This window comes from Myxine glutinosa, chromosome 1, assembly GCF_964187855.1.
Source record: "Myxine glutinosa chromosome 1, kmMyxGlut1.1, whole genome shotgun sequence".
Classification (NCBI taxonomy): domain Eukaryota; kingdom Metazoa; phylum Chordata; class Myxini; order Myxiniformes; family Myxinidae; genus Myxine; species Myxine glutinosa.
The window spans coordinates 304,850,758-304,864,556 of NC_136261.1; the positions used below are offsets into that span (position 1 = coordinate 304,850,758).

Sequence of the window (13,799 nt, forward strand, 5' to 3'; positions counted from 1 at the left end):
GAATTGGATTGTAAATATTTTAAAAAGAGGGATCCTCAGATCTTTTGAGTACTTCCTCGGGGTCTTTTGGATCTTCACGGTATATAAGGGTCTTCAGGGTATTTTGGGGTATTGGTGGTCTTGAGGGTCTTGGGGGGGGGGGGCACACTGGGTATTTCGACTTTCATGTGTCAGAACTTATGGCAGCTGTTTTGGTGCTTCCATTTGATTGCGTTGATAAATCGGACATCGTTTTCCTTAGTAGGTCTTTACTCCAAAACGCAAGTTGAAAATTTTGCATGAAATACTCATAAAGCATCGAAATGTTTTTTAGGAATTGTGTTTACGTTTTCATTGTAGATTACCACTTGAGAGCACAGTGTATTAGTTGGAGTCACTGCTGAGCTTTAAGCTTCAACTTTGTTCACAGCTTCTGATTCTACAAGGCTTAAGTGTTTGTTGTGCTGCTGCTTATCCCTCAGATGAAAGCAGAATCCACTGCCTACATGCACAGAAGTGGTGGTAGATGTGGTGATGACCTGACTGTGTGCGGAGACGTGGAACAAAACCCTGGTCCCAGAAATGCAAAGACGCCGCTTCCCGATGATTATTACAATTCATCTTCAGATCATCAAAAGAATCGAATTCGACGATGTGTGGTTTGCTTCAGACAAATTCCTAAATCAATGTGGACCCAATCGCTCAAACAATACAAAGAAATCTATCTCCCAGAGACCAAGCCTCTTCTTTCCCAAGTTCAACAACTCTTCCCTGAATACAATCCATTGTTAATTTCAGAGCCTTTGTCATTCTGTTTGCCATGTCAACCGAGTGTGTGCAATGCAGTTGAGGGGGCCACTTCGAGTTCAAGTGCTTCGAAGCTCCACAACTTAACCCCTCGTCTTCAGACGCTGCTCTCTGCAGCAAAGCAGAGAGTTGAATCAGCTTCACGAGCGACACGTACAAACTGCAACGGTGACTCCTGCCAAATATGTGTCGGTCTCGTCGAAAGATATCCTCCAAGAGTTCCAGTCCCACATCCCGATGAGGGTTCTAGCTTCAAACGGCGAAAAAGAACCATCAACTATTGCTGACGATTCTTCAGACGCAAAGCTAGATTTGGGCACCACTGACTTGCTTGCCATGCAAACTGATATGTCTTCATCAGCCCATGCAATTGCCAAAGCTGCAGACGGTCAACGCGCGCGTGTTCTACAAGATGAATCGCTAATTTCATGTCCTTCCGGATCAAAAATCAGAAAAGCTGCTTCAGCTGCAAACAAAGCATTCCAGACAGATTTCAAAGTCGCTCCATGTGAATTTGCTTCCGATGGGGGATTCTACGACGTTTGCGATCTAGCAGAATTTGTTCGAAAATGCGTATGGCCCTGTGGGAAAAAGGTTTGTACTTGTTATTTTTGATGGTTAAGATTTCTCAAGGGGTCTGAATACATTCCGCATGCATGATTGATGAAGAAACGAATAAATATGCTGCTTAAGAGGCTAGGTGGGTAACGTGTGAAATATGGAGTGTAAATTAAGGCTGATGCAACCCACACAAAGTTTTGAACTATCGCAGAGTTAACTAAATTTTATCCCACTAACTGCTAGAGAAATTGCTCACGATCACATAGATAGAGTACAGTATAGTAGTGAATTCTTATCTTCTATTTTCAGTGTCAAGTTTTGTATAGCACAATATTCACTTTGCAATATGTTTTTTGGTTGTGATTTGATAGCTGACAGATGTCCATTTAATCAAACTGAACGCGGACGACTCAGCATGCAAATACATGCTTTTCCAAAACTGGCTTTTCAGTTTCTTACTGAGGTAACGATCTTCAGATTAGTAGTTGTAGAACCTTTTTGGCTTTGAAAGTGTACATTTTTTAAAGATGAAACTTATCTAAAAAATTTAAGCTATCAGAAGAAAGGTCTATCTCACGTCAAGACCTACAAATGTTAAGAACAAAAAGCATGATTTCTTGCTTGCTACATTATCGGACTTTAAAATATAGCGGCAAAAGTACCGGCATGAAACATCGTAAAATTGCCTATATATCCAGTGTGGGGGGTGGGGGGGGGGGGGAGGATCTTAAAGGGCCTTAAAATGTCTGAGGGGTCTCAGCAGTCGAACAGCACATTTCGATAGTAACTAATTAATACAGACATAGTTAATAAACAGAATGCCACCGTTTTCAAACAGTACGTAATGAATATATGTACCGAAAGGTCACACGGCTGGAGAAGATAAAATTGTAAGGTTTCTTCTTCTTCTTCAAACAATAAAAAAAATTCTGGCTGCCAGACCGTGCGACTGATCACGTTGACATTTTAAAGTATTCCCCTTGACGACTAGTTCATAATTTTGAAGTTTTACGTAAATGAATGGAGCGGCTCAAGAGAAAGAATTTTTTAAAGATTTTGGTTTAACAATCCAATTTGGCTGCCAGAACATGTGACCTATTAATTATTCAGCAACACCATGGTTTCCCCAAGGATTGGTTAACAGCACTTATTCCCATGCGGAGTGCTTTACAATGATCCATGTTTTAATTTTTCCATTGAGCGGTTTCATAGATATAGAAGTCCAAAGTTTTTCCAAGATGGTGCCCACACCATGTGACCTATGATGTCACAATTATCACCAACATAATGTACATGAAAAGACGCATACTATGGTGAAAATTTTATGTCAATCAGACCAACGGTTGCCGAGAAAATTAATTTTTAAGGGAATAAACCCTAAAAATTGCAGCAGTACAATAATAAACCCAAAAGAGCAATCACAGATTGCAGACCCCCGGCAGGACGTGTTTTTAGTGGTATTTAAGGCTTTTGTGTTAAAACAAACATGGCGGCCTAACCATGTGACCGATGACACCATCATTTTTTTTTTCTCCACCAATTTATCCATAGATGACGCTCAATAAATTTCTTCATCGGATGAGGTTTTGTACTTGTCGAATTATGACGTCATAATGGAGGAACCTATGACATCATCATTAACATAATGTTATTCCCCATGGAGAGTTCTTTATAATGAGCCATGTCTCATTTTTTCCTATGCAGCGCTTTTGGAGATATAGAGGTATAAAGTTTTTCGGGTTTTCAAAGATGGCGCCCATACCACGTGACCTATGATGTCATAATTATCATTCAAAAAATATATACAGGAGGAGGCACACCTATGGTGAAAATTTCCTGTCAATCAGAACAATGGTTGCAGAGAAAATTATATTTATTCTGTACAGACAAACAGACAAACAAACAGACTCAAAACAAACTCTCCTCTGGCAAGGGCAAAAAATAGGGCCAATACCCTTGGGCGCTCACCTGGTATAATAAAGCAGCATGCTAGTCCAACAAAAGGTATTTTAAACAATATCATGGTTTGGGGGCAATCCACCCTCCCATCCCCATCTCTCCCCCCACCACTTCCCCTTCCCTTCCCTCTGTAGATCCCCTCAGACCTCGACTTTTCTAATGCCGTAAACAAACTTTGGTGTACCATAGGTAATAAAGGTTGTGGTAAAGTTTCATTGAAATTATGTGTGTAGTTTCAGAGAAGAGATCAAGTGTTTGGGAGTTCTGTCACTGTCACTCAAGTCATTGGAACAAGAAGTTCTGTCACTCAAGTGTTTGGGTCTCACTATCAGCCATGATCTTTCCTGGGAAAACCACATTTCCAAGCTGGCCTCCAAAGCCAGTCGCTGACTGGGCATCCTGTGTCGTGCGAAGTCCTTCCTTGGCACACCTGAGCTTTTCACCACATACAAAGCTTTCGTCCTCAGTTTGATGGAGTATTGCTCTCACCTCTGGGCTGGTGCTCCTGCTTCACACCTAGCTCGGCTTCACACTGTAGAAACCAAGGCTCTTAGAATAATTGTCATCTTCCTACATTGCAACACATACATGGAAAACCTGCAGAGGTTTTCATGAGAAGTATCTGTTCTTCATTTAATGAGGCCTCAGATTAAGAGAGGAAACATCATGTTGACAGATTTCACTCAGTGTAAGGTTGACAACACAAGCAAGGCCACTGGTCTAAGTGAGGCTGCTGCTTGCCCTTTCAACCGTTTATATATTGCAAGATCTTTCTCACTTCATTGGTTCCTGACAATAGCTTTTGTGAATAAACCTAAGCGAGGCTGCTTCAAAGGTTTTGCTTTTCACCTTTCAAATAAATAAATAAAAATCCATAAATGTTTGTATTACCTCATGCATGTGAGGCAACCACCAGACTGTTCATCTGTCTAAAGTTCCTTCTGAGTCTCTCTTCTCCGTTCTAGCTGTAAAGTATTTGATTCTCCTTCTATTCCCCTGCATTTCTTAACCACAGCTGAAGTAATATGATTAGTTCAAAAAGGGAAAAACAACAACTGCAAAAGGATAAAAATGTCACAGGTGATCAATAACAAAATTCTAATCGTAAATTTCCATGAGGTTGGTTCAGCACTTGAGTAACAAAAACATTTATTTTACTGCAATTATAGCAATACTCATTATTTAGCAATAAAATATTAAATTAATGTCACAACGCCATTGCCATGGATATTGAAACTGACCATTGGCATTTATGTTCGCAAAGATATTAGTCACTTGAAAGGAGTTGCAGTCATAACCATTTTCCTGCAGAGGTAATGAGGACGTTTTGTACTTTTTCAACTTGTCATCCCTTCTCATTTCGCAGAATCCCTGGGAGACAATTGGACATACGAAGCAAAGTACTGTCCTCAATGCTGGACAAATAGTGAAATTGATGGGTTTTAAAACATGCCATTGTGTGTGTGTGCAGCACAAAGCATTGTAGCAATCAAATACCTTTTTTCTTTTTGCTTTTTCTAGAATTCTCCTCCTGTTAAATTGAGAAAAAACAAGTGTTTAAAAGGATAACACTGTTTTGCATATACATCATAGTGATTCAAATGTTAATATAAAATAATAATTCATCCAAGTAATACATAAAAGGACATACCTAGTTCCTCCAACCCAGTTCATTTTGTCTAAAATAGGGAAATAAAGCAGGGAACAATCACATCAAAATGAGCACATTCGATTAAACAAATTTATATATCACATTGAAACTGGGAAATTGAGGTTCAAGGAGGCACACATTCTTCCAGTAACGCCAACCTGGTTATACTCGTAAAATCTAGGCTCACTGCACCACTCCACTTTTCTCCCATTTGTGGAACCACCTTCCTGAGACTGTTCAATTGCACTATGCCATCCAGGCTTCCTGAATCTGGTCAGCTGCACTATGCCAACCAGGCTTCCTGAAACTGGTCAATTGCACTATGCCAACCAGGCTTCCTGAAACTGGTCAATTGCACTATGCCATCCAGGAGTCCTATCAAGTGATGCCCCACCACATTCCATGTCATCCACCATCCATACCCAGGATCTTTTTTTCTAACCGTCATTAACTGAATGCAACCTTCTTAATTGCAGGCTACTGTGTGCTCCTTCCTTTCCTGTTCATTCATTCTCTCGCTTGTGTTAAACTGTTGCCCAATTTTCAGCGTTGCCTTTTATTGTTCTGTGAAACGTTTTCCTCAAACAAGCCTCAAAAAATTCCAAGGTTCATGGAATGAAGCCTTTTATTTCAAAATGGTCTGAGGTTGGGGAGCATGCCCTTGGACCCCTTTACAGCATGCAATCAGTGCATATTCCTTGGATGGCAAGATCACTTCATGTTTTTAAACATACACACAGACAGAGAAGATGGCGGCAGCGAGTGAGGTGGCAGGACTTGCTGGTCGTGCCGCTTTCCTCTCGCCTGGGATGGAAAGGACCAGGAGCTCTGTCGAATAAAACAGTTTCGAAGTCAGTAAAGACAGACCTGAGAACGGCAGCTTTGATGGGATGAGATGGTGGCCGGTGTTGCGCCGTTTGACGTGCGTTTGGACTACCTGGCTCTGGAGCTTGGTCGGACTTGTGCGTATCATGCTGCCGGTGGGAAGGCCTGGACTTTGATGGACCTCCTCCTGTAGAGCTCCATCCATTGAGGATGTGAGAGAGAGGTGAAATCGAGGATTTGTGCCGTGTGCGGCGACTTCGGAGTGCACCGCAGCCCGAGATTGTGTGGATCGTCTAGGACAAGGCCTGGCCTGGCGGCTTGCTGTGTTTCTCCAACTTCATCATGCTGGGAACGAGGGCCTGGGATTTGGAGACTCCCTTTTAAAAATATGTTATGCCTGCAGGGAAACGAGCTCCGTGAGATCCAGTAGCATGCCAAATACAACAGCTTAGTGGGCAACTTTGGTGGGGGGAAAGGGAGCCGACCATGGCTTGATGGGTTCTGTCGGCACTGGCCCGTCGACGAAGACACGCATGCGCACACAGGGAGGAGGCCTGAGATTTGGCGGACCTGAGTGGAAGGGGGGCCTGAGATTCGGTGGACCCGAGTGGAAGGAGGGCCTGAGAAAGATGACAACCAGTGATGAAGACGAACGCATGCATGTGCACACACACGTGCATGGGGTCGTGATTTGCATGTACACATGCACAATTATGGTTTATATAGTTTGGCTTTGGTTGTACTTTAACATGTTTTGTTTTGTTTTGCATGACATCATATGCTATGTATTGTAGGCATACATCATTTTATGCATTATACAGTCACGTGAAAAAGTAAGTACTTTCAACATAGTTGAAAGTAAGTACCCCATGTAAAGTTTTGACTTTTTCAACATACAGCTATTTGATCTTCATTTCAACAATATTGATAGATAAAGGTGATATAATATAACAAATATCATGAAACATTTACATTTTGTAGTGCATTGTATAAGTTAAAATAAACATGAATGCAAATTTCGCATGTGGAAAAAGTAAGTACACCCTTGGCTCCAATCCGTGATATTGCCCCCTTTGGCAGAAACAACCTCAAGTAGGCGTTTCTTATAACTGTCTACCAGTCTCTGACATCGACTGGGAGAAATTTTTGCCCACTCCTCCATGCAGAATTCTTTCAGCTGAGCGATGTTTGAGGGGTTTCTTGCATGCACAACTCGTTTCAAATCCCCCCACAACATCTCGGTGGGATTTAGATCCGGGCTTTGACTTGGCCATTCCAGAACCCTCCATTTCTTTCTTTTCAGCCATTCCTTGGTGGATTTACTGGTATGTTTCGGGTCATTGTCATGTTGCAAGGTCCACCTTCGGTTGAGCTTCTACTTTCCGACAGATAGCCTCACATTATCCTCAAGCACCCTCTGGTACAATGAAGAATTAATAGTGGATTCTATGATGGTGAGCTGACCAGGCCCTGATGCAGCAATGCTGCCCCAAACCATAATATTCCACCACCATGCTTTACAGTTGGTATCAGGTTCTTGTGGTCAAATGGTGTCTTTGGTTTTCGCCAAACATGTCTTCTGTTACTGTGGCAAAATAACTCTACCTTTGACTCATCTGTCCAGAGCACATTGTTCCAGAAGTGCTGGTCTTTGCCGAGGTGCTTACTGGCAAACTTTAGTCTTGCCCTGATGTTCTTTCTGGACAGCAAAGGTTTCCTCCTGGCACACCTCCGACGTAGATAAAATTTGTGCAGCCTCTTTCTAATGGTAGACTCGTGCACTTTGACATCAACAGTGGCAAGAGCTACCTGTAGGTCCCGTGATGACATTCTGGGGTTCTTAGAGACTTCTTTCAGCATCTTGCGGTCTGCTCTTGTGCTGAACTTGCTGGGGCTGTCTGGCCTGAACAAGTTGGCAGTCGTTTTGAATCTTCTCCACTTGTAGATGATCTTCCGGACAGTCGAATGATTGATTTCAAATTGTTTGGAGATCCTTTTAAATCCCTTCCCAGACTCGTAGGCACCTATAACCATCTTTCTGAAGGCCTCAGACAGCTCTTTTGATCTATGCATGGTGACGCCGCACACTTCAACAACAAAGAGCAAACCAAACTAAATGTCTGAGGTTTAAAGAAGACAGGTTTCTCCAAGATCCTCTCTAACGATGTTCTAATCATTTGCACCTGAGCTGGTGCACCCGATTCTAATTTTAGGTATTTGAAGTCGTGATAAATGTAGCGGTGTACTTACTTTTTGTAGGGGTGTACGAAATTTGCATTTATGTGTCTTTCAATTATACAATGGACGACAAAATGTAAATGTTTCATGATATTTGTTATATTATATCACCTTTATCTATCAATATTGTTGAAATTAAGATCAAATAGCTGTATGTTGAAATATGTTGAAAAAGTCAAAACTTTACATGGGTTGTACTTACTTTTTCACGTGACTGTATATATAATATACACATATTGTGCACAAGCTGAATTGTATCGTTACGTTTGTGGGAGTAGATGATAAATACCATACAGGATGATAAATGCCGTACAGGTAGGATTGTATAGGAATAGCATAGACCGTGGACGCGTAGGAGACATCTCGATGTATTAAGAAGGAAAACTGGAGCTTAAGGTTGTTGATGTGTCTTCACACGGGGGGTGCAGCTGTGTTAAGTAGATGGGGGTTAAGGATAGTTTTCCCCCAGTTTGTGATTTCCTCCTGTGGCTTTTCCCGACGTTTTTTTACAACTACAACAAGGCCGGCCATATAAACCTCAGTTACAACAACAATCATCCTCTGTAAGCAGACGGAGTGGTTCGCCAAGTAAACCCCACCCCACCAACAGAGTAATGAAAAAGGCCACACCCACAGAGTGATACAAGAGAGCGTGGAAAAGCCAAACCGGCAGGCAACGCCCCAAGCTTCGTCATTGGTCAAGCAAAACCATGGGGTCATTCAACGGAGCTCAGCGATTGGAGAGTGACATCAGAGCAGGGAAGCTTCAAGAGGAAGAATAATCTCTCTCCGACTCGTTTTTTGGACAAGGAAGGTGGTGCCATTGTGTGGTTCTGGAAGTTGGAGTTTGGGCGCACTTTCGAAGAGAGTGGGGAGCTCTTGGCTGCATGGGCAGCATTGTGAGGTGTTGTTTTGGCTGTGGTGCTCTTCGGAAGCGAAAGAGGCCATCCTACCTGCCTGCCTTAAGCCGGTGGCTGCGACGGACGTGGCGCCGCTGCCATCCTGTGTGTTTCCCGCCTGTGGGGCTTCGAGTTTGACGACCACCAGGCTCCTAAATGCCACTTCTGGATGCCAAGCTGAATGCCGGCCGGCTTAAAACAATTTATTTTATTTTATCATTCCCTTATTGTGTATTTGTGGCTGATGGAGATGTCTCAAATTAGGATTTAGATTTACCCCACCTTTCATTTTTATCACATTACATTTGCTGTTATTAAATCATTATTGTGGTACGTTTATTTGTTGTGCCGTCTTTCTTTGTTTGTGTTTTCGGGAATCAACCAGTGTGCTTCGTTCAGGTAAACACCTCGCCACCTTCTGTGCCGCACTCGCCATAAAAACAACCACCCTTATTCGGCAGTTTGCCTCGGAAATTAAAGACCGTCCAGCTATCCGTCTGAGGCTGGTGTTCATCGGCTGCAGACTTGACAGTATACAAACGTTATATGTGACATGTTGTGTACAATGTACAATGTACATGCATCTTGTGCATGACATATTGCACATATTTTATATGCACGCAAGCTCACACACATATATATGCACACACATACACACAAATGCACACACGTACATATGCGCACATGCACGTGCACACACACACACGGAGGTGGATACTTTGAGACCCAGTAGATCTACGTTCTCCTGAAGCCCACCCACATGTGGGGATGGCAGGCAAAACCAACTTACACACACACACACACACACACACACACACACACACACACACACACACACACACACACACACACACACACACACACACACACACACACACACACACACACACACACACACACCTGCCCCTGGTACAATAGTGATTCCAAGTCAATGTTCAACCACCCTCAAAATGTACAATAGAACAGTGTAACATAGTTAGAAGCCCCATTTAGATATTTGTTGTGAATGTGTAACTTTGTATACACTTTGGATTGACTGATCCTCGTAACCTTTAAACAGTGAAGATTCCATAGGACGGCAGGTCAAAGGTCGCATTACATCCTACAACAGAAAAAAAATCAAGATGAAACAAAACTAAATAAACAGTATAAAGAGGGGGGCACACCAACAGCAGCGTTGAGGAACAATAGAGAGGACAACTTAGACAATTAAGGTATGTGGAGAAGAAAGAGGGGTTGGAAAGGACACACAGGGTGGACAAGATGGATACATCGACAAACTCTCAGAAAGAAAAAATTGTAACTTTGGAAAGAGGTGGGCTGGGAGGGGGGGGGGGGGTAGAGGAGAGAGGTTTAACTGGGTAGAAAAGATTATGGTTTTCTTTGGATGGGGGTTGATGATTAGAGATTGTGGTGAACAGCCGTTTTGAATACCTGGAGGGAATGAGATTGAAGAGAATATGGAATTGGTTTCACAGGTGGAAAAAAAGGAACAAGTGAGTGTAAGTGCACCTGCAGGAATCACGGGGGAAGAGAGGGACAAAGCACAGAAAGCGTAGAGGGTCAAGATCAGAAAGGAGGCGGGTAGAAGTCAGAGAGACCACCGACCCGTCGGCAATGGTGAAGTGATAGATACATTGACTCAGCGTCATCACAAACAATTTCAATCTTGAATGCCTTGGTTTCCACGCTGTCAGGCTGAGCAAGATATGAGGCAGGGGAGCCAGCCCAAGGAGAGAGCAGTAATCCATCAAGCTGTGGTTGAAGCAGTGTAGGTGGATTGGAGTTCAGGTGTGCCAAGGAAGGACTTTGTATGACGGAGGATACCGAGTCGGCGACAGCCTTTGGAGGTCACTTTTTGAGATGTGGTTTTCCCAAGACAATCGCAGACAGTTAATAGTGAGGCAAAAGATGAGTGCCATTTACTTTTGAATTTTTTTCAAACAGAAGTTTTTTGTCTCAGAGGGGGGGGGGGGGGGGGGGGGGGGGGGGGAAGCACCTTAATTTGAGGCAAAAACCATCATCAAAGCAGTGGTATGACCTCCCGAAGATCACGAATGATGAAAGCTTTGATGACCTATATTAAAAATTAAAAATAAAAAGGCAAAATTTCACCTGCATGATAATACACACATCTCCCAAGGATCAACAGCTGTGCCAGATAACAAGGGAATCGCAGACACTGATCATGCCGATGTGTCTGTGTGTGAATGTGTGAAAGTGTGTCTGTGTGAGACAGCGTGTGTGTGTGTGTGTGTGTGAGACAGTGTCTGTGTGAGTACATATGATATGAGACAGTGTGTGTGTGTGTGTGCATATGAGACAGTGTGTGTGTGTGTGTGTGTGTGTGTGTGTGTGTGTGTGTGTGTGTGTGTGTGGTGTGTGTGTATATACTGTATATGAGACAAGAGTGTGTGTGTGTGTGTGTGTGTGTGATGAGACAGTGTGTGTGTGTGTATGAGACTGTGTGTGTGTGTGTGTGTGTGTGTGTGTGTGTGTGTGTGTGTGTGTGTGTGTGTGTGGTGTGTGTGTAATGAGACAGTGTGTGTGTGTAATTGAGATAGTGTGTGTGTGTGTGTGTGTGTGTGTGTGTGTGTGTGTGTGTGTGTGTGTGTGTATGTATGAGACGTGTGTGTGTGTATGAGACTGTGTGTGTGTGTATGAGGACTGATGTGTGTGTGTGTATGAGACTGTGTGTGGTGTATGAGACTGTGTGTATGAGACTGTGTGTGTGTGTGTGTGTGTGTGTGTGTGTGTGTGTGTGTGTGTGTGTGTGTGTGTGTGTGTGTGGTGTGTGTGTGTGTGTGTGAGACAGTGTGCGTGCGTGTCAAGACGAAAAAGTAACTACAAACTAGTAACCGCTTCGGCAGCATCAACTGTCTGCAAAGGACGACGATGACGACTATACCCCAGCAAAGTTAGCCATCAAGCCAAGGAGGGCAATATCTGTTTCCCCCCCCCCCCCTCCTTCACATGCCTCCCCCCCCTTCACATGCCTCCCCCCCAAAGCCCTCTCCCTCCCACAGATCTCTCGATGTCTCCATGTCTCTCGGTCCCTGCTCTCAAATGTTGTGTTTGTGTCCTTCCCCCTCTCTCCCCATCTTGTCTACCGCTCCCTGATGTTATTTGTTTTATGTGTCTGTTTGTCTTTTCTGTGTGATAATGTTCGCTCTTTCACGAGCCTCGATCTTGTATACCAAAAAAAAAAAAAAAAAAAAAAAAAAAAAAAAAATCTAAATAAATTGCCGAAAATCACATTGTAAATACGGTATCCGCTCAGTTTATTCAAACACCTGACAAGACAATGATCACGTGTATATAATGTGGCTCGTGCTCGTCCTCTCTGCTGATCCTAATTGCTAAATAGGAGATCGCCTTCAGGCTGAGAGAAATAAGACCGTCACTTTGCCTCAAGAAATAGAAAATCTCCCTCCGCGAATTTTTAACAAAAGCTACCACAACTGGTTATCCAAATTTTGTTTTAAAGCTTAAATTCGATTACACTGGGAAAGAAAACCCAGGGAAAATTTCCAGAAAAACGATCACACATACCTTACCGTTGAAGAGATCCACCAGAGGGCACCGGCAATCAACGATTGCGTTTCCCGCCCTCAGTCTTCTTCTTCCTTATTATTATTTTATTAACATATGTTTCGTCATTCTCGGTAAAAAAAAAAAAAAGAAGATTCTAATAATATTAATAATAACCACCGTTTTATCCATTTTCACGCTTTTTATATCTTGAAGCATTTGCGGCGTCACATATTATTCATGTTAAAAGAAAAACTTTTCCACATGCAGCAAAATAATGTTTATATACATCCAGCTGCAGCAGTACAACATTGTAGTTGTAATATGTGTGGTTTTTGCATTTTTATTTGCTGTTTTATGTAGAAATGTTTAAAACTCTATTTTTCTTGTGAAGAATGTTAATGATTTTGATTATAATAATAATAAGTGGTGTAAAAAAAAAATTGGATAATATTTCAGAGTTTTCCTTTTAATTTAATCCTGGATGTAATGAGGCAGACGAAGGTTCGAGAACAACAGCAACTCATATTACACTGGAGAACTGCTTGTTTATTTTTTAAATCACAATCACAGCAGGATACAAGTGAAGTGGTTGAGGAGTGCAGAGAGAAGCAAAACAAACAGCTTCCACTCTTCTTCTTCCTCTACATAATGCAGGACTGCAGGTAATTGGCCGAGGACGGGGTGTGCCGCTGATGCAGTGCCCCTTTTACCCAGTACTAGTGCACTGGTGCTCATTCTGCCGACCTCGGAACGACATCACGCCGAGTCAACACTGCATGGTGTTAATTCAACTGTTTAACTGGGATTTAGAACTCAGCACCTTTGGGCTTTTCCACTCATGGGATTGAGAGTTTGTGACTGTATCCATCTTCACCTGGTGTGTCCTCCCTCATTTGCCTTCATTCTTCGCCACATCCCTTGTTTCTCCAAGTCTCCCTCCATTTTGTCCCTTAACCCTGCTGTTGAATAACAGTAATGCCCCCCCCCCCCCCCCCCCTCTGTTTCTACTGTTCTTTTCATTCTATTATGTCCTGATCCGTAATGTGTTCTCCTCCACGAGCCTCGACACTGTACATAATTAAATAATTGAAATAAAAAATGAATAATTAAATATTAATAAATAATTTAAAGTATTAGTTAATCAATATATGTGCGAAAATTACGTGATTGGCAGAAAGAGTGGCATATTCTATATGTGGGAAAATTACATGATCGGTCAGGGGTCACCGATGGCGCTTTTCCACCGCGGTACCGTACCGTACTGTAACCAAAATCCGTTTTTTCGTTTTTCCATTGCCAAGCGAACCGTACCGTACCGAAGTACCCGTGCTAAATTTGGTTCCTGC

General features: G+C 42.7%; 1 protein-coding gene across 1 annotated transcript in view; it reads right to left on the minus strand.

The window, feature by feature from the left end:
* The window catches only part of LOC137419458 (uncharacterized), an 81,501-nt gene extending 68,993 nt beyond the window's left edge, over window positions 1–12,508 (minus strand). The window contains exons 1-4 of the mRNA XM_068105503.2: window positions 12,477–12,508; window positions 4,958–4,985; window positions 4,804–4,837; window positions 4,548–4,677 (exon numbers count right to left, since the gene is read on the minus strand). Of these exons, the coding sequence (XP_067961604.1) occupies window positions 4,548–4,677; window positions 4,804–4,837; window positions 4,958–4,980 (187 nt within the window). The 5' untranslated portion in view covers window positions 4,981–4,985; window positions 12,477–12,508. The remainder of the gene's footprint in view (window positions 1–4,547; window positions 4,678–4,803; window positions 4,838–4,957; window positions 4,986–12,476) is intronic.
* Window positions 12,509–13,799: the final 1,291 nt, after the last annotated feature.